Here is a 22,001-nt window from a genome sequence, read left to right as displayed (position 1 = left end):
ATTAACCCTTTTAGATAAATACAGATTGAATCAGCACTTTAATTGCATTGCATGCTTTGCTGATTACTGTATATTTTTTATCAGATTTGCCAATTGAAAAAAAATTACAAATTCCATAATTTATAAGTTGAGTGAGGGATCACAGCATTTATTTATGTATTTACTCAGAATTTATTTACGTAATTTCTGCATATTTAAATGGCGAAAATATGCAAGATATCAGCATTTATTTTTTCATTATTGTTATTTAATAATATAATCATTTTGTTATAAAACAAGTAAGAGAGATACAGTCGAGTATGCTGGACTGCAAGATACCCGCTACACATTTTCAATAAAAGCAAAACATTATATATGTTACGTTAATATACCAAAAAATCATAAATTCTCTCTTTATTTATTTATAGCAATAAAACCACACTCAAATAAGATAAAATTGGCCTGAAGCAAATATATAAACTGCTTAGTTTATTCCTAACTAAACTGTTTAGTTAATTTCCTAATTAAACCCCCTCTGAGTTTTCCAAATTAATCAGTATTGAATTGCATTATATATTTACCTAATGTTATAAATCATTCCTACTTACCAGCATCTTGAATCCACAGCTTTTGCGAATAATAAACGACTTTGATTACATAAAATCATGACGCCGAATTCTTTATTCCAATCATAAGTATAATAGTTCATCTTAATACGAAAGGCAGCACGAGATGCTGGCCACGTTGTGGAGCAGCTATTGACTGAGCAGTGCCATTTAGATTCAGAGATGGACTCATTGACAAATGGCCAAATGCACAGTGAATAGCTATTATCTATTATTTATATCGTACTTTAGTTAACTGTGTATTGTGTGTGTGTGTTTTGGTTGGTATTAAATACGCTTTGCTTGAGCTTACAATCTAGTAAACTATGTCAAGTATCACTTAGAGAGACTTAATGCCGCACCACAATAATTGCTTTCGTGGCAAGCCGCACGACTTTGGTGGAGCGAGGCAGGCGCGAGGGGCTCACAACGTGCCTGCAACGCTGCCCAAAATGTCAGCTGCCCCGAGAAGAGCAAAGATTGCGGCGGGTTTGCTAATTATTACAATAACAATAAAAGTACATTTATAGACAGAGACTTCTAGGGGGTTGGAGGGAAGGAGGGAACAGAATTGTGTATTTACAGCCACAATGCATCGATGGCATCGTCCATTTCTTCGGTTGCAGTGCGACTGAGACGTTGCGGTTGCTGCGGTGTCGTCATTATCGCCTGCTGTTCACTAACAACCACCGCCTTCGCCTCCATCTCGCTGCCACTAAGCAGCACCATCAGCAACACGCTGCTGCGTCGCGTGCGTGACGTTTCACGTGACTCCAAATCCCGCTCCCGTTGCAGTTGTTCGCTATGCGGTTGCTGTTGCTGTTGTTGCTGCAGTTGCTCCTTGTTACGCAATCGACGCAGCCAATCGCTGGCCGGCCAAATGCATTTGCCACCCACGCTGCAGCGTCGTCGCGCTGCTCTATTAATGTTGCTGTTGCAGTTGCTGCTTCTATTGTGATGTTTGCTGATGTTGCTGTTACCGGCAGTGTCTTTTGGTTGCAGCATTTCAACCACGCAGATGTCGTTAGCGGCGCCAATTTCGTTGGCACATCCATCAACATCAACAGCGGCGGATTCAGTTGCATTTGTCGCTGTCGCCGTCGCTGTTGCCGTCGCCGCCGCCGCTATCGTTGTGGCTGTTGTTGTTGACACTGCCCGGCTGCTTTCCTGCTACACATTTGTCACTTGCGTCGTCAGACCCAAATCAATGGCCATGCTCTTGCTAACAGCATCCGTGTGCACCAGTCGCTGTCTCCCATACCCATCCAGCCTTCCCCCCATCCCGTCCCGTCCGTCGCCGTCGTGCTGCGACAGCGGCAGCCATTTGTCGAACCAGCGGGGGCGGAAGAGCAGGGTGAACGTGCTGCGGAACTGGCGACTCATCGAACAGTAGAGTATGAAATTGATGCTCGAATTAATAAGTGCCAGAATGTCCATTAGGTCACCTAAAATGAGACATTGAAACGCAATAAGTGCAAAGAACGAGTTCAACGTGGCTCCACATTGTCTGACAGTTGGCAACTGGTCAAGGCAAACACAAAAAGTTCAAGGACAATCGCTAAATAATACAGTTGGCAGACAAACTGTAAACAACAGGCAACGGTTAACGTTGCGTATGATTGATGCGAAAACAAAGCTATTTGCCTGCATAATCAATACTCACTCAGTTTGAGGTAGCACTCCATGAGAAACGCATCGCCAAGCAGCACATTCAGCAGTCCCATAATGCCCTGTGGAAACTCTGTGATGAGAAACAGCAACAACACCGCCAGCAGCATTCTCGTGGTGCGATCCGTCTGTTTCTCCTTCTCCAGCAGCTTGCAGCTCTTCGGTTGCGAGGGCGTCACAACTTTGCCATTGACAATCGGTTGCATGTCGTTGGCCGCATGACAGGCGAGAATTTTCCTACGCTTCTTCGCCTCGAGCAGCGCGCCAATTAAACGCACTGAGAGCACTGTTAGAGCAAAGCAGGGAATCAGCTTAATGATCACGCTGTAGATGAGAAACGTCGCATTCCGCAAGGGAAGATCATTCAAAGCCAGTTCGCTGTGATAGAGCTTATATACTGTGATGTTGCGCTGTCCCAGCTCAGAGGGTGCCACAGTTGTGGTGGGCACCACTGTGCTCAGATTGAGCATGCTCATCGACGTGGTGTTGCTGCTGGAAGCGAAGGCCCAAGCCATGTCCGGCGTCGTGCTGGACATCACCTGCAGCGAGACTTGCTCATCGTTGTCCACCATATACTGCGTCAACGGCACCGTTTTGATCGTCTTGCCATTGGCATCGAGTGTCATCTGATACTTGGTGATGGCAGTGACCAAATACAGCCAAGGCGATACCACCAAGACACACACCACATAGGCCATCGCTATGGTTATCGTTGTGGTTCGCATGCCACACCAAATGCGATTCCTTTGAGGATAGCTCACCGCAATGTAGCGCCACACAGCTAAAGTTACTGTCAACCAGATGGAGATCGTGTGAAGCACCTGGGCGAAGATCGAATGGAACTTGATGAAGCAGGCCCAACTGTAGCTGAGTTGTTGCTCGCGCGGCAACAGATCGCTGAGTATGTAGTCGTGCACGGTGTAGGGTATGTACTCCAGCATCACGGCCAGATCAGCTACTGCTAATCCTGTGAGTATAGCATTCGTTGGTGAACGCATTTCCCTGCGAGTCAGCACAATAATATTCAGTGTGTTTGCAATGGTGCCGAGAATGCAGACCACGAGCGAGAAATAGCCGTGTATATATTTATAGCTGTCAAAAGAGAAGATTGCCAAAAGATTCAATTAATTTACTTGAATTTGCGATCCATTTAAGGTAAATAAATTATGCTTGCTCTCAATCAAAGTTGCTTTCATATACACTTTTAAATTCAACTGTGTCAGCAAGTGCATCATTGCGTATGAGCAATTTCTTAATTGATAAAACTAATTAATTAAATGTATTTTAAAGAACTAAAATTAATTAATTTGCAATTTATGTGATGCACAACTTTATGCTAAAGACATAAAATTTATATTTATTTTTCAATAAGTACAATATTATAGTTGCTGCAACTTTTCATATTTTCGATTGTCAATAAATTTATTTTTTTTTTTTAAGTTTCAATACATCTAAGTAAAATAAATGTTATATGAATATACTTTCACATGAAGTTTTAAATAAGTTCTACTGTGCCATCTAGGGCAACACGGCGTATGTTTAATTTATTGGCCATTAAAAAACTTAAAAACTTATGAATTTAATGGATCGTAGAATACGGAATTAAATTCTAGTGGCAATTTAGTTTATGCAAAACTTTATGCTAAAAATGGTATAATTCCTATTTATATTTTAACATCCAAAAATAGAAATAAATCAGTAAATATAAATGCAAATTCTAGTTGATGTCTCTTTTAATATTTTCATTTATTTTCATAAAACAAAAAAGTAGCAGCAAATTAAATAACATATATACACATTTTTAGCCTTCAGAGCGATTAAAATTTCAATCAAAAAAGCATATTTCTGCAGCGACATTATTACTATTGATATTATTTTGACTAAAAGTTTCAACTGAATATTTCATAGAAATTGACAAAAGTTATAACACGAAAATATTTCATTGAAATTCAATGAACTAAATAAATATTAAATCGAATGTACATTTTACTATCATTTGCAATTTAATTTGAATTTGTGACGCATGCGAAAAGCTTATGTTAATACTCAAATGGAACTTTCATAGATGTTGAGCGTAACTTTGATTAAAATTAAGTAAGTTATATGCTTAGTTTTCATTTAATTGAAGAATGTTTGGGCGAAAATTTGCATGGGACTTTGCTTAGCTAAAATACGACGCAGCAGGGTTCTAACCAGCTACAATATATTTCATGGCAATTACGCAGATCATTTGATTATGTACACATCAGTTATCACGTAGGTAAGCAAATCATTATGCAAATTACATTTAAAAAAGTAATTAATATGCTGACATGGCAGCAGGCCCATTCACAGGCAATGACCCCACAGGCGTTGCCCCTTGCCTCATGCCACTTGCCACACGTTCGCCTCAGCAAAACTCTCGTCTCGACTTACTTTGTGTGAAAATCATCAACGCTGGCGCCGCAATAATGCGGCTGCGACATGTTCGTGACCATGTTGTCAATGTTGGTTGGCTGGTCGATTGGTTGGTTGGTTCGTTGGACGCCTGCTCGCTTGACTGCCCAGAAGTCCTGCTCCACCTTCTCCTCTCTCTCTGCTCTCTCGGTCACTCTCCAGGCTGTGGTTATGCGTTATTGTGTTTCAGCTGTGCCCTGTCAACATGCCGCAGCTCGAACTCCGCCTGCTCATTAATTTTACCTTTTCGCCTTTTCGGTTCTCCAATGTTTAAATTACTTGGTTAGCTCTGCTCACGCTGCTGCTGTTGCTCCGCCTGCTGTAACTGAAATTAAATAACGAAAATATTTTGTATTCCGAATTCTGTTTAGCGGCAAATTAGTGCCGCGTTTTGCTGCCGTGTGAAAAGGCCAAGCCATGTTACGTGTTGCCATTATTTTCGCTTTTTATTTTTTTTCACTTTTGCTGTGCTGCCAGCAACAAATTTCATGTAACATGCAAATGCAAAATGAGGGGAGAAAACGCGAACAACGTGTGTTTATCTCAAGTTGAAGTTCACGAATACGTAAATTGCTATTAATTGGCATTGCCATGGGCCAAGGATTGCCGAAAATATAACGCCACGAAATTTGGTATTGAAATTTTATTAAATTTTAAATCAATTTTAAATACTCGCTAGTCCTAAGGCGTAAACAGATCTTTCTCTTGGTTATGCAGAGGGAATTTCAAATTTCACGTCACACAAATTTATTAAAGATGCTGTCCAAGATACTCAGTGCTATCACAAGCGAAAACGAAACCCATGCTGAAGGCCAACTATACGTATACTCGTTGTGCAAAAAAGTTTTCGTTTGCTGGTCATAAATTTTGATGTCTAGCACAGTTTAGTTTAAGTAATTGGGCTAAATTGTTGCTCACGCCTGTGCAAACACTTGCTGCGTATGTATATATATGTGTTTGTGCTTGTGGGGCAACAGGAGTGTGCAGCATTAAGATGCTACTGTAAGAGCAATCAATATTACGCATACGCCCCGAGCGTACACTCACAGAGTCTGATCGAATTTTTCGGCATAGAAAAAGTGCAGTAACAAGTCGTTTGTCTTCCAATTACAAAGCCAAATAACGATTTGTTCGATTTGTTCCACACAGCTGCTGCTGGTCAAGCTGACGCACATTGCGTATACGTCATGTTGTTTTCGGAGTTGAAGTTGCACGTAGAAAAGAAAATTCTCATCGAAATGGGAGCAGTTGCATTTGTAGTTGCAGTTGCATTCGCAGTGACTTTTGCACTTTGTCAACCACATTTAGCTTGCTGAACTTTCGAGTTTCGAGCTGCAACTAAAACTGCAGTTGCTGTCTCTCTCTCTCTCTCTCTCTCTCTCTCTCTCTCTATCTCTCCTTCTCTCTCTGTCAGTGTCTGCCTTTCATTTAATTAAAACTTTTGTCTCTGCAGATAAACAACAAATATCTCCGTATGTTTTGTTTATCCTGCCAAAAGATCTCTACCCCTAGCAGCACATGGAATATTTTGCCGAAATTTCGTGAAGCAGTTGAAACTTGTTTTCTCTCCGTGTCTCTGTCTCTTTCTGTGCATGTGTGTGTGTGTGTGCGGAGCTTATCGGATTTTGCATTTATCGGATGATGGCCAACCACTTGTGCCTTGTAATGTGATTTGGTCAAGTGCAAAATCTCACTTGGTAAAACTTTCGCAAGCTCATGGCGAAAAGTCAAATGAAAGCCAAGGCAATTTGCTTGCCTGACCCAGTTCCCAGTTCGCAGTTCCCAGTTCCCACCATCAACTCGAGGTGGATCCAATATTGACACTCCAATAGACACATAATCCAGTGGGGCACATCTGCAGCTAATGAGCGAAACAAGTGGCTGCGAGCTCTGCCATTAGGCAGCATTATTAAGCCATAACAATGCTCAAGACACTGTGAGCCACTGGACGAGGCCAATTGAAGGCAGCTGGCAACAAGGAGAGCAGCAACAAGCAACAGGCAATGGCAAAGGGAGAGGCACAGTAATTAAAATTGGCTGGCACTCGAGTTGAGGCTGATTATGGGAACCATTATTCAAGGCTGCATTAATAATGCGGACTCTGCTAATGGTCTCAACAACTTCATTAGATCATTTAAATTGAAGCTCGGGCGCCATTTCGTGTGCCAAGTGCCAACTGTTTGCGATGTTTCATTGCCACGCACTTAAGACCGTAGCCGAAGCCGAAGTCAGGTCTGCTCCTGTCAGCCATCAACAAGTTGTGTGTGTGTTTGTGTGTGAGTACGTGTGGTGCTGCGATGGTTTGCTGTTACGTGACTTGCCTCAATTTGAACGGTTTCCGGTCAGTCGACACCAACAGTCGCCCACTCAGCTCTCAAAAGATGCTAATGTGCCTCGCCTCCGTTTTGGCCCTTAATGTGCGGCATACGCTGCGTATACGCGTTTATTTACAAAGAGACCAACTCATGCTGATAGGCAGCAATAGGCTACGGCTATTCAGCTGGTGTGGTTGCCAAGTAATTTAAGCTATTTGTTTATTACTTTTTCGCGCAATTTCGAGAAGCCCCACGTTGAATTCAATTAAGTGCGGCCCAGTCAAACTGCCACATGCTACATGCCAAGCTGCCACATGCCACATGCTGTGTATGAGCTGTGTGCTTTAAATCAAGTCGTATATATTTAAAAGATTATTTCCAAGTCCTGAGAATGCTGGGCATTTAGATAAGCCTGGGCAAAGCACTGGATAATTATGAAAAGAGCAGCAGAATGAAAAAGAACAGATAGTCTTGGCCAGTTGAAGCCTCTTAAAGACCTGGCTGGCTGGATGGCTGGCAGCTGTCTATACACAACAAGTTGTCAAATTAATTGAAATCCCTCAAAAGCAATGAAAAGCAGCAAAAGGACGAAGTCCTTCACGGCCACATCAATCGATTGCTGGTCCTAAGCTGACTACAAAACTTAAAGTGTTAACTGTAGTTTCTCTTCATTTTTTTTCTCGTTTGGGAGGCCAAAACAACATACGATTGCCACAACAATAGTCGTAAAACGAAACCAAAGAAAATTGTGGCGAAAACTTCAAGTATGCCAAAAGTATAACAAAAACTCTACGGAATGTGTGAAAAACTCATAGAAAAGCTAAGCTATCTACAACAAATGTGGCTAAAAGTAAAATGTGAAATGCCAACAAAGCCCAAAACCCAGAAGCTAAAGCAAAGCAATTAGGCAGCTGAGAGAGTTTCCAGGAAACTGATGGCCGACAAAGAAAAAAGGAGATGGGGGAAAAGCAGCACTGGAAGCCAACAAATTGTACACACATGATATTGTGTGTGTAAAATTTCCAGTTAAAATTGAACGCAAATTGTAGTTGTTCTTGTTGACAGAAGCTGCAATTGACGGCGACAACCAGCCAAGCAGCAACAAGAACATCAACAAATAACAGCACATTTCATGTGGAAATGTTGTCAACCAAACCAAAAAGTAAAAAACCACAACGCAACAAACAAGCATCGGGCAGCATCTGCTTTTAATTTCTTTTAATTTTTTTTTCGAGAGAGCTAACATTTGATTGGGTTTTGATTGCCTTTGGCTGGGCTGGTCAAGAGCATACAATGCAAGCAATATTTTTTATTGCGCATACGCAACGTGCAACCATTCAGCTGTTCAATTATTTACGCTGATTTAGCTATACTTTTATGCTGCCGCTTTTGCTCGTTGCTTTTAATGATATGATTTCACTTTTGTGCTTCTGCTAGCTGGAGCTAAGTGGACCCAAACAAATACACACAAACGTATGTACTTATATGTTTTTATATAAGAACTTAAGCGTACATACATATGTAACAAGTAAGAAATCCACTGACGAGTGTGCTCGACTATGTTATACCCGCAGAACAGTGCGGTATTATTTTTAAAATATACGAAAATAATATACCACAAAAATACTAAAGATATACCAGAGGATATATTCGGTATATTGACATAGTATTACATTAAAAATATACCAATGACTATATTTGGTATACCCATATAGTACTTCACTCGAAATATACCAAAGTCTATATTTGGTATATTGATATAATACTACGTTTAAAAATACCATAGAGTATAAAATATACCAGATTGTCAGCCATAGCAACTAAGACCAGTTCAAAACTGTTTCTTAAATAACATCAACAATTTTTACCTGATCACAACCAAATTTTCAGGAACCAAACTAAAGTTATTATTGTATGTTTGTTATGTATTAAAATTCGTCTCTAATTTCAAAATTTTGCTTGTTATTCGATTTCGATATTGAAGACAAACTTCACCTGCGTGCAAAAATAACAAGTCTAAAAAAAAGTATAAGTTTCTATCTCTTTAATCTCTGAGATCAAGGTGTTCATACAGACGGACGGACAGACGGATGATATAGTATCATCTCATCTGTTGACCCTGATCAAGAACATATAGTAAATACTTTGTTGATTCATACATGTTCTGGATGTACAAAGTTATAATACCCTTCTACCCTATGAGTAGCGGGTATAATAAGAAGGTGCACGTCTGACTGTTGCTTGTGGGTTGCGAACTGTAAAACCGGATTTGGTTCCATTTTGTGTGGCAGGCAGAGCATATCTGGGGACACGTGCCACACTCGCCGCTCGTTGTGCCACTCATAATTTCGAGCGTAATGCCTTAACTTATGCCACAATGGCCACTACTTGCACTCTTCCCTTCCCTTCCTATTTCCCCTTCCACCAACAGCTTTGGCATAAACTTTGTTTGCTCTGTTGTGCAGCTCGTGCTGTGTGGCATCGTTGGGATCGGAGGCGTAGCTTAGTCTGTGCTCGAGAGCGAGACACGCGCCTGTCTTCGGGGTATGCGAGAATCACAGTCAAGGGTATTAGGGACGAGAGTTGACTGGCACTCAAAATACGACAACAATATCATAAATACTTCTGCTTCAGCGTATTTAAACCTGGAGAGTGTATTGTATACCCAGTAATTGGCCCAGGCCAAGAGGGTATGCTTGGCTTTGCCTTTTAAGCCACTTAACGTATTTAAAGCTGTTTGCTTGGCCTGCTGAGTTGCCAGCCAAATATTTATCAAGGTGAAGCAGTGCGAGAGCACACACACAAGCCACACAACAAACAAACAAATACACACACACTCGTACACTCACACACGCGCGCACACACTCATGACAGTATTTTATAATTAAGCATTCAGAAAGCGTCGTCGAAAAGCAGCTTCAACAAACACACACAATTACAACGTACGAGCGAATGGCAAAGCTGAGCTGGCAAAGGAGAAAGAGTGAGAGTTAAAGGGAGGGGGATAGTTAGCGTGAGAGTAAGAGGGCAACAAACAAACAGACAGATAAACAGAGCGACAGTTGGCACACATTTGGCCATAAAGCAGCCGCAGCCACGTTAGGGACAAACTGCACATTTCATTGCCGAAATAACAAAGTCCTGTTGACAGCGCACGCCAGGCAACTCTTTCTCGCTGTTGTTGTTTCACTCTACGCTGCTCTCTCTCGCTCTCACTCCACCCCGCTATTGTTCTAGTGCGTCGTCCTTTGTGTCACATCGCTTAGGTCAAGGTAATTGTCAGCAGTCTGAGCTCCACTCGAGTTGCATTTGGCAAATAGATTGCAGAATGACAGGACACAACTTTAAAGCCCTTTGTTTCAATTATCCTGCTGTGCTTAACGCTTTCAACTTTTTTGTGCTATTCACAACTTAATTGAAAATTGTTGTGGTTGCATTTTAAAATGAAAATTATAAATTGTTTTGTAACTATGCACAAAGAAAGCGACGTATTTGATGTGGTTGTAATGTAAAATTAAATGCCAAAAATTTCAATTAAGTTATATTTTTAGTTTCTATAGGGCAACTCTTAGTCGTTGTCTCACGCATCACTCTGTTGGCCTTGCTCTCCCTCTCTGTGTGCATATGAATCTTATCTGGCAGATTACTTGGCTTGCTTTATTGTTTTAGCAGTCGTGTTTATTGCTTGTTTCCATTTCTATTGCCAATCGACAGTTGATTAGCCTTCTTTCCCTTTCATTCCGCATTGTCATTGGAGTTCATAAAATTGCCGAGTATTAATAAATTATTGACAGTCAGCTAAGCGGAATAATCAATAAACATTTCTCGCACCTCATTACGATCTTTGTCTCTCGGGCAAATTCATAAATTTATGACACATATTTTTTTGTTGTCTGTGGATTAATGAAGCATTTATTGCACAGCAGAAAAAACGATGAAACAAGTGAACTAAATGTGAGATTAATATTACTAAATATTCTAATTAAATAAATTGCAGTTGATTGAGTTGTAAATTTCAGTCCGTCTGCTGCTGTAATTAAAATATCAATGGCAATTTTGCTTAATTCGCTTAATTAAACTTGCACACAAAGCTGATTAAAGCATCAGCTACAATTTAATTTTGAGTTTTTCACTTGCAACACATGTTGTGCAGCTTCCCCATGTGGCGCTGTCAGAGCTTAACAAATAGAAAAATATGAGAAAAAAAATATATATAACACAATAATTTCCTCAGCTGCACAGATTTAGCACAAAAAGATTCGTAGAGTGTAGGAAAGGAAACACACAAAAACCAAAAAAAACGCAAAGCCTGTCATAGATTGTCGAGTCCAAGTTCAAGTCCAAGTCTCCAGTCATCTGGCTGAAAGTCCACGTAAAAGACACATATATCAATTGGTCCGTAGGACTTACCCCCAAAGTCTACTCAATAAGTATTATTTTTCAATTTATCATGAGAGAGAACGCGTACCTGTCTTCATTTTTGTTGGTTGGCCCCAGGTCAGCGGATTTTCATTGAGCGCATTTTCTTTCTATTAAAGTCCCATCAATTTTGCGGTCCATTCCCCAGTTACCTACCAGAAGGTGTCTCACAACGCTTAGTTGTAGCCAAAATAAATACAAAAAAAAAATCCGAAAATAAGAGAACGAAAAATCGCGTTTACACAAAATTTTCCAGACGCCATTCAGCGAGACGTGAAAATAAATTCTATTGACTGCGAGTAAAAAAGAACAGCTGAGCAAGAAAGTCGAAGTCAAGTTGTCTGTCGATTTCTCATAGTGAAACACTTTTACTGTCATGTCATAATAAAAATGAAATGAGTTTGCCAAAAAAAAACACGATTTATCCCTTAACTTAACTTAGCTTTATTTTAATAACATCTCTTTCAATTTTTTTAGAATTTAAATAGAAGCTGTCATAATAGATGATTAAGGCATTATTTGGGCGGGCATGATTGATCATTCAATTGTAAACTGGCGCAATCATCGTGCACATTGCGTTGCTCATAAAATATGCATTCCTTTTACACAACTTTTCTGAAACCCAACAGAATTTGTAATTAAGTTCGATTTTGGGACCCCCAAAAAGTGAAAGCATGGCAACACACTCAAACTCTATTTTTATACCCGATACCCATAGGTTAGCAGTGTATTATAAATTTGGGTCCGCAGAAAATTTATGTTACATGTAGAGGGAGTCATCTCTTACCCCATATGGTATACAAATATTTCATTGATCAGTGTCAACAGTTTGACACCTTCACAAATCGAAAATAGTGTTTTTATTGTAAATACAACAACCTTATGATTTTGAAAACTTTAGTTGTATCAAAGAAATAATTTTAATTGGCAAATATGACTGCTGCAGTCGGATCTTTGTTGCTTTAATTTGTATATGTATTACTCTATGGCGATTTAAGTATAAAAGTATATTGACATACCAAATTTGAGCACTGTTTTGCTATCATTCAATTTAGGTAGCGGGTATTTCACCGTCAAGCACACTCGACTGGAGCTGTCTTACTTGTTTTGGCTGTACATTTGTATTAGCCAGGCCACCTTATCGATTCATTACCTCTGCTCTGACCCAATCCCAAATCGAGTCCCAGTCCCAGTTTCCACGACCTCGAAAACCTTTGTCGACCCAAGGAATTTGAAGTCATAACACGCGCAATTAAACTCCAGCCGCTGGCGTGGTGTAAATACTAATATATGTGATATACACACTAATCTCTACGACTGTAAGAGTGTGAGTGTGGGTTCCTTTATGCTAATGGTAATTTGCTGCTGCTCCTACTTCTGTTTCTGTTTCTGCTGCCTACTTGAAGGCAATGTCCCGGGACACATTTGCTTCTTGTCCACGTGTGTGTATTCCGGCAATATAAGCTGAGTCTTTCTCTTTCTCTCTATCTCTCTCTCTCTCTCTTTCTCTCTGTGTGTCTCTCCGTTTCTCTCTCTCCCTCTCTTTCTTTCTCTCTGTGCGTGTTTAAATCATATTCATTACAAAATTACAAAATTTTTGTTACGCCATTTATTTTTGCGGCTTACGACCTTGTGCACAATTTGTGTACATTTATTTTATTATTTCAACATTTTTTTCCATGCTTGCTTCCTTCTTGCTATACCTCGCGGACAAACTGGGCTGCTATCACTGTGTGCTAGCATATGTCTTCGTTAAAAGTAGGTAATCGCTAAAGCAGATGTGAATTGTAGTCAATAATTTCCGACAAAGTTTTTCAACATTTTCCATGCTGCTGCCAGATAAACTGTATTTCATAAAACAAACTCCAAACGCTTCGCATCTTGCGCTCGCTCGGAAAATTTCATTAAATTAATGAACACTGGGAAGCGAGTCATTTCTTTGTTTTAAAGTTGTTTAAAGTATTCAGTTGGTATCTGTTAGTCGCACACTCTCTTGCCTGCGGGTTTTGCTTTTTCTTCTTCACTTTTTTTTTGGCATGTTTTTCTTTATTTTCGTTGGCGGTGCCTACGAAATTTCCCTTGCCGCAGCTTTAAAATGATTTTTCAAATTTATATATTTTTCTGCTGCCGCCGCCGCCGCCGCCAACGCTGCTGTCTGCGCGAAACATATACTATATAATTTTTTTTTATCATGTCAGCATGTCTCGCAAGTAAAAGCTACGCGTATGTTACAACGACACTGAGGAACAAAGGAAGCAAAATGAGGCGAGGGGACATGAAATTCATTTCGTTAGTTTCAGTTTTACATACATTTTAATGCCCGCCGCCGTTGTAGACATAAAAGAAGTGCGTGAGACAGCAGTTCTCATGTGTGTGCTGCAAATTTAAGAAGTTGCCAAACTTATATTGCGCATACGCAGCGTACGCATGCAATTAAAGTGCCCGTAGGCTGCCATTAGAGTTTCGCAGCTGCTGTGGGGCGAATCATGTTGCGCTTAAAGCTTTTGCAGTTGTCATCGAGTTAGACTCAACCCGCTCGGTTCACTCTCTGATTGATTCGTTTACAGACAGTCGCTTTGATGCTGTGCCAAGCTCTTAAGTCGCTGCCGCAGCATTTAAACTTGAAGCAGCGCCCCCAAAATTGCATATTCATACGGAAAATTGACTACAAAAGCGAGGCGAATTCACGGCGACGAATTTGGCGCACCACTTGACAGGCTGCTGCTGCCACTCTTGTGAAATTCCAGGGCCAGCCAGCCAGCATAACAAAAGCGTTTGGCTTGGACTACAAAGAGCTTCGGCGCTTTACCTTGAGCAGCCAGCAGAAAACAGCATAGAGAGCAGGAGTGGCCTGAAGGGAAGTGAAGTGGTCAAGAGACTAACTGAAAAGTATTTGCTGTCAACGAATACATTTGCTTGTCCAGCACTTGTGACTACACTTCAGACTCCCTTCGCTCTTGCCTCTTTAAGCTGTGGCAGCCTCAGTCTTAATTAAATTAAAGCACCCAAAAAAATGAAAAAAACGAATTACGAAAGTCTCTCAAAGCGATGCGGAAACAGCAAAATGAGGTCAACAAGCTGCCAGAGACTTAAGAAAATTGCAAAACTAAGTAGTTATGCTACAGCAAACTACGGCAAATATGTTGCAAACCAAAAAGAAGAAGAAAGGTATAAATAGCAACACATGATGTGAAATTTGCCTAAGTGAAAGAAAACGGACTCGAAGGTGGTTGGTTTTCTGTGCCAAACACACTCAAGAGTGTCTGTTTGTGAGTGTGCATATGTGTGAATGAATATGTGTGAGTGAAGGTGGCTTTCTTGCAGTGAGTAGAACAAGTAGCCAGAAACACTTGAGTGCGCTTGAGACATGCATAACTATATATGTATATAAGAGAAAGCGAGAAAAGAGAACTGGAAACTGAGGTGAAGAAAATGCGACGACGAACAAAGTGTTTTTCGACACTTGCTTGCAACACATTCCTTCGTCCCCTTTGTAACCCAAGCACCATAAACCTTAAGCCACAACAAGTCAGTTCAGCATCAGTTGCAGCAGCCGCAAGTCGACGAGGCAAACACTCTAACAACAAAAGTTCGTTATCACTTTTAATCATAATTCAACAACTTTTTTCAATTAGACTATGTTTAGCATTTTTTAATTAAATTATATTTCTTGTTGTCTATTTTTAGTTGCGTGCTTGTCATCGAAATGTCGCCAGCTGCGCGGCTGCGTTGCATGCAATCCCTTGTGCCACATCAACAATTTGGTCATTGACATATACGAGAGCGTGTGCAAGGCAAGACACAACCGCGTGGGGGTCGTAAGTCGACGGGGGTCATCGGGGTCCATGATATATATTCTCGGCAGCCAAAACACGCTACTTACGACCCAAGCGCATTTTTCACGTGCCAAAGTTGACTTTCGAGCGTAGGAGAAAGCGACTTGAAATCGCCCACACATCCGTGTGTGTGTTGAGGGGAGATTTTACAAATTGTTAGCCATTGGAAAAAGTGTTGGCCATTGCAATCAGCGACCACTGAAAAGATTTCAACTTTTATGTTCTAACATGAATGTGGTCAGAACTAGCTCGTGGTCTCATTTCGAATGCAATTTAATCGCCTTAACAGCTCGATGACAAAGCTGTCAGTTGCCTAGCTGTGCATTTTTCTGTTCTACGCTCGACCCAAAATGCAGCTGGTCCTCAGCTCCTTTCTCATCATCGTCCTGGGCATGTGTTGAATAAATGAGTGAGTTGCTTCCAATAAGCTGCTGACGAGCGCACATCATGCGGGCAGCTAAAAACAACAAGCTTCAAGTGCTTTAAAAGCATTTTGTGTTGAGCTGATGCTGCGGGTCGAGGGCAAACAGATTCATGAAATGCCTGGCAGGTTATTCACTTTTATCCGAGCATTGCATTGCAACTAAGGGAGAATGCATTTGAATGGAATTTAATATTTAAACCAAGCTGGTGCAGAAATTTCAATAAATGCAAGCACAAGCAGGAACATTACTGTAGGCAGACTGACTAACTGACTGACTGAGTGAGTGACTGACTGACAGTAACTGCAACAGCTGGCTGGCAGTGCTGGGATCATTTACAAGCTGAAGATGTCACGTTCTGCCGTTCCGAGCACGAGGAAATGTCAACAGCAGGTAATAAGCATGTCCTCAGCGCTTCCTGTTTATGCCACATTCAAGACGAGCGCAGACTATTCCCCAAGCAAGTCGAGTGATGCTTCCTTCAGCTGGCAGACGGATAGAAGCAAGATAGACAGCTCCCCAGGTAGAGCAGCTGTTTATCCTCCTTCTCCTCCTGTTGTTGTTGTTGTACACGTGGCTCATGTATTTGTCTCTTGACTTTTCTTGTATGTGCATGTGCAGTTTGTTGTTTGTCTCCTTGATAAAAATGCAATTTTCGTTTATTTTCAGACATTGAAAAATGGGCAAATGTCTGTCTATGCTCTGCTGTTTACTGTTGCTGTTGAACAGCTGATAAGCATATGCAAATCAAGTGAAATTGCAGCTGAAATGACTGCGATAATGTATCTATAAAGTACGTGCAACTCTCAAGTAAGCCAAAAGCCTCATAACTCACGCCAAGTTAAGAAATTCGTTCGTCCTTTTCATGTGCCGCCATCAAACAAGTTTATGAGTGTACTTCGCTTTTCTACACTGATTTCATGTCTCTCTCAGAGCCACAACAAATTAAGCTGAACATGGCGAAATCATGGCAAATAATCGTAATGAAAGTAAGTGGAATATGCCGTCAGTTAAGCATAACAACATTGTTCTGTTTCCTTTTGCTTTTGCAATACTAACAAGCACGAGTCTGGCATATTGTCTGATGTCCCTTTTGTCCCCCTCTCAGTTATTTTATCTGCCGCCATCTTCTCAATACGCTTGGCATTTATTCTTTATAATCTTTTAAGGGCCGTCTGCCGCATCTTTTGTCTATTTGCCATTGCTCCGCTTACAGTTGATTGTTGCCGTTGCTGTTGCTGATGTTGTTCGCCATTCGCATTGTTTATGTTGCCAATGTCTGGCATGTGCTGCCGTCCGTTGTTATACTTCTACACACTTTACTGGCCAAAGTAAACAAAGCACTTTGCCCACGCACGCCTCGCTTTTCGCCGTTCGCTATTCGCCACTCACAATTCTCCTTGACTGCAATGGTTTAGTGCACTTTGTTTAATGTGCCGGTCGCAAAAAGTGTTTTGGGTCGACTCGGTCCTCGAACCTTTTTTGTACGAACTACCTAATAGAGCCAAACAACTGATGGGGGAATTGGCATAAATAATCGATAAACAATTTAGATAGAGAGCTTGCAGCTTGGCAACAAGTTTAATGCCCTACAACTTGAAATCCCCTTAAAGACCTTAATCACGTTAAGAATGTGCGGTGGCATATGTTGTGGTTGTCTTGCTTTAAATGTAAATTTATTCTTGCTCTTACTCAGCAATTAAATAATAATTTAAGTTTGCTTTTGCCTTAATAGCCATAATTGCAGCCCTCCGAATCTCTATCTCATGCGCTTTGCGCTTCAAAAATTTACCATCTATAATTACTGACAGACACTGCAGCTCAGCTTGGTTCACCGCTTTCTTGCCACTTGCCACATGCCTTTAATTTCATTTAATGCTAGCTCTCAAATGCAACGCATTCCCTTCGTCTGTTTTGCCTGCGTAATTTACACGCTCGGAAAATGCATCATAAATATCATTTATAAACGAAATTCTCGTAATCATCATTTATGACTGCATTTCGACTGCACTAGTTGCAATAGTTGTTTCCCATTTCCCCCGCACACACGCTCTCTGCGCTGACAGATTGTTTCATAAGCATTTCCTGGCGCCACATTGCGTATGCATAATATTCGCCTAGATTTATGCAATGCTTTTTTCGTATGGGAATGAGTTGGAGGTTGAAGAATTGAGAAAGCGCGTATGCGTCGTATTATATGCAATATGGATTCGCCTTCACTCATGCACAACCAAAGTGGATGAGGCCAAGCCTCGGTTGTCGGTTGTCGATGTTGAGTTCGAGTCTGCTGATGGGACGTGATGAGCGAGAGAGGGACTTGCTCTCGCTTTTCCTATTGCTGGCTGGCGTTGACCTTGCAACAGTTTAATGCATACGTAACAGTTTTTGCATGTGTGTGTGTGTAGTACACATATGGCACACAGAATCCCTTGGCCATGCTGCACACTGATTTATTTCCACTACTTAAACGCGACTGGGCCTCAAACTCCCCTTCCCCCACCTCCACCCGAAGCAGCCTCCCGAAGCATTCGCCCCGAAGTGTGTTGTTCGGTCCCCAAACAAAATGAAATATTGATCCATTTAAGGGTCTAGCGTATGCAAAAAACATAAAATGAAATAAAAAGGCTTACAACTTGCGTACCCTGAACCGGGGGGCGTGTCACGTGGAATTTTATCAGGCGGCAACAACTTTGTCAACCGCACCCATATAAATCTGTGCGGCTTGCCACTTGCCACACACGAGAGCTCCAATATTGTCATAGAATGTAGTATTGAGATTTTCATGCTGTGACCGCAAGTTTTCTTTTCGTTTTTTTATTGAAAAATTGTTCGCAATCCACATCTAGCATCGGCTAGACAAACACTTGACGTGCCTCATTTGTGGCTGAAAGCTCTTAATGTAGCCCAAAGCCATAGTCATTTATTTGCTGTTGCCATTTTGGGAATTCAGTCAGTATCAAGGTATGCAACGCGCACACATGCTTGGATTATCACTTTTCACTTTGCGTACCCCGCAAGAACCGCACTCACGTTCACCATGGCGTATACACAATTTTGTTGGTAATCGCAAAGTTGGCAACAACTTTTTTACAAGCTGTAAAATGTTTCACTTCCCGTTGAAAAGTTGGCGATTTATGAATATGCGATGCATCATAAATGTATTCACAATACATGGCAATAAGAGGCGCATGTGGCGTATACGCAACTTTTATACGCGAGTGTGAGCGCGAGTGGGAGAAAATGCTTTTATGTTTTCATGAATTGTTGCGTTGCCATTAAGAGTTGAATCTGAAGGTGCACCTGAATGTATACGCAATATGCTGCAACAATTAAAATTGTTAAGCAGTTCGAGGAAAAACGCTTGAAAAAGTAATGTTAATGAGAAGGCGACGCAACTGTAATTTATGCATTGCGCATTTAAAGCCATTGCTTCAAGCTTGTATTCTCAGCAGTTGAACGCCTCGAGCACCACATTTAAATGAAACAAAAATGCTTCAGTTATTATGGAAGTCACAGCCTGGCAACTTGTAATTAAACTGAGACAAAGGATGCGCAGTTGCTACAGTTTCCCTTTACTTAAATTGAGTTGACTCAAAGTTGTTGGGAGATGAGATGAGTTGAGCTGAGCTGAGCTGAGCTGAGGCAATTAATGGGGCCGCAGAAAACTTGACCAAAACTTGTCTGTCATTGATTCGCATTTGAAGAACCCAAAACGAAGACTCTACAATTATTTCTCGGCTATTGACATTTGACTCTGCTTGTGAGTATGACAGACAGCTGACATTAGGAGCAGCAAATTTATGGCCACATTCATTGCGAATACCCAGCACGAAAAGCAAGCAAAGCATAGAGTACACCACACATTGCTGGAATGATGTGCAGGGTAGACCCAAGTCAATCAACATGCACGCGCAGTTAATGTATTTGTCATCTTCTGACGCAGCCACAAAAATATTTGCGAGAGCGAACTAAATGTGTCAGCAGTGGAAAAGCCAATTAAATCTAACGATCGTATTCATATACATTTTGACAGCTGTGTGCATTAATGCATGCGAGTATAGAATATATTTCAGTGTGTGACGAAAAACAAGGGAAAACTCAATTTTGGGGAAAGCATTCTCTCTCTTTCTCTTTTTTGGTCATTGCTGTTGGCGCAGTAAAATTGAAATGTTTATGTATTTTGTGGCTTTTATTGACACAAGGCACAAAGTTTAGTCTGTTTGCATAAATAAGGGACGCTAGTGAATGGTAAAAGGCTTGCACTACGTGGACTAAGCTCTGAGCTCTGTGCCGTGTTTTGAGCTCAACGGTTTAGCCAACTTGCGTGGCAATTTCCTTGAGGGAAATTAGAAAACTTTGGCGCTATCTCAGCGCACAACTGGGCACAAATATTTTCGGCAAACAAACAAACCTTTCGTGTATTGTGGCGAGTCGAGTCGTTCATTTGTTGGCTCTTCTCACACAAATTTCTATACTCACTCCATAGCCACTAGCCCGTAGCCATTGTGTGGCCATAAAAAGCGATTCTCCCTTCTTTCCCTCCCAGGCAGAAAGAGATACAAATCTAGCCCAAAATGTAAAAATTTCCACGTTTATGTGTTTGAGGTTTTCGCAGTGTTTTTTCTTCCACTTTATGTTTTCTTATTCGTATTTGGATATATTTGTTGTCTTTAGCTCTTTCCTTTTTTTATTGTTGTTGCTTTGCTGTGACTTGAATGCTGTTTAAATTCGATTTTTTCGTTCGAAGCTTCCCTTTTTGGTCTGCATACAAAGTGAAAAATGATTTTTATGACTTTCCAAGCAGCTGTACAAATGATTCCGCTCACTCGTTTGCTGTTTATTTCTATCGCATCGCAAACGCAACGCACCGACTGCGTCTATTGACTATAAAAATATATTTTATGGAGAGCACATAAATTTCATTTACACTTTTGCCGTAGAAAACTACACCCCAGTTGATAGTTGTGATATTGTTGTTGGCTCTGCCATTGCACTTCGGTGGTCGCATCGATCATAAAAATGGAAGCAGGAAGAAAATGCTCGCATCGCCTGCGGTATTATAACCGTAATAGCCATAAGTGAGAGGGAAACATGCTGCCATGTTGCAGGAGAATAAGAATAGATAAGCATAAGTCAGCCACCGCCGAGGGAGCTTTAAAAGTCAAACACTAAGCTGGGACAAGGTTTTGAGGGAACTAAGGGACACTCACTCAACTTTTTGTTATTTGACAAGTACCTTAGCACAATTTTAATTAAATTTATCAACTGGTTTTGGTCGGTTGGTCGGTCGGTATGCCTGTTAATGGCTCTGGAAAGCCGCAAAATCCTCATCAAAGTAGCTTTGCAAAATTGGCAAAAGTTTCCGAAATTTCTTTTTGTGGACGGGGACGTTCCGGAGACTTGAACTCACCTTAGGAGCTCGTGTTTAAGCAGCCCAAAAGCTGAAGAGCTGAGCTGACGGCGCGTTTACACGATTTCAATTAAAGTCAAGACTCGCGAAATGCATTTATCATCTTTGTTGGATGGAAATCACTTCGACTTCAATGTCACCAGCAGCCAAACAGCGACCGGCAACTCGAGCGCAGCAGACGAAATTTTCCAAAGATATTTCAATTTATTTTCTTAATTTGCTTTTTCCCTTTTTTTTATTTTTATTTAATTTTTTTTTTTTTTTTTTGTGGTTGGCTTTTATTTTTTTGACAACTTTTCGCGTCACTTGAAACACAACGCAAAAACGAGTAGCGACCGAAACTGAACTCAAACTCAAACTCGGACTCGAACGCGAACGCAAACGCGACTTGAGAATTCCAAATTCAGAGACTGGGAAAATTGAGATCCAGACGTAGATGCTGCTGACCGAAGCGTTGCCGTGACACGTGCGTGCGGCGCCGCAATGGAAAACCAACTGAAAAGCTGAAAACTCAAACACAGCCAGCAGCAGCAGCAGCTGTTTTTGGGCCTCGTCGCTCGACGCGAGTCAGTTTCCTGTGCGCCTGTCGAAAGTGTTGCCAGCACTCGGCTGACGACTGCGACGACGACTGCGACAGCGGCAGCAGCAATCAGCTGTTGTCAGAGTCAGGCGGTAAACAAACCTTTTGAGTTCCACAAGGCGCAACTGGTGTACCAGCCAATGGCATCCACTTGGCATCCACAGCAACAGCTGATGTGACTTGTTGACGTTGCGCAGCGCTGCAAAGCTCTCTCCCTCGCTCTCATTCTCCCGCTCTCACTCTCTGGCAGCTCCTCTCACGCCTTTGCAGCCATTTTGTTTGTTTTGCTTTTGGCGTGTGGATTATGTGTGGCGTTGCTTTTTATGAATGG

General features: G+C 41.3%; 1 protein-coding gene across 1 annotated transcript; it reads right to left on the bottom strand.

Annotated features, from left to right (window-relative positions):
- Window positions 1-632: 632 nt before the first annotated feature.
- LOC133842505 (G-protein coupled receptor dmsr-1) lies at window positions 633-21,603 on the bottom strand. The gene is given in 4 exon segments (XM_062275616.1): window positions 633-2,029; window positions 2,248-3,344; window positions 4,668-5,013; window positions 21,091-21,603. Coding segments are annotated over 3 exon segments (2,025 nt in total). The 5' UTR covers window positions 4,730-5,013; window positions 21,091-21,603; the 3' UTR covers window positions 633-1,163.
- Between the last annotated feature and the right edge of the window lie 398 nt (window positions 21,604-22,001).

This window comes from Drosophila sulfurigaster, chromosome 3 (assembly GCF_023558435.1).
Source record: "Drosophila sulfurigaster albostrigata strain 15112-1811.04 chromosome 3, ASM2355843v2, whole genome shotgun sequence".
NCBI classification, from domain to species: domain Eukaryota; kingdom Metazoa; phylum Arthropoda; class Insecta; order Diptera; family Drosophilidae; genus Drosophila; species Drosophila sulfurigaster.
This window is presented reverse-complemented; position numbering and strand designations above follow the sequence as displayed.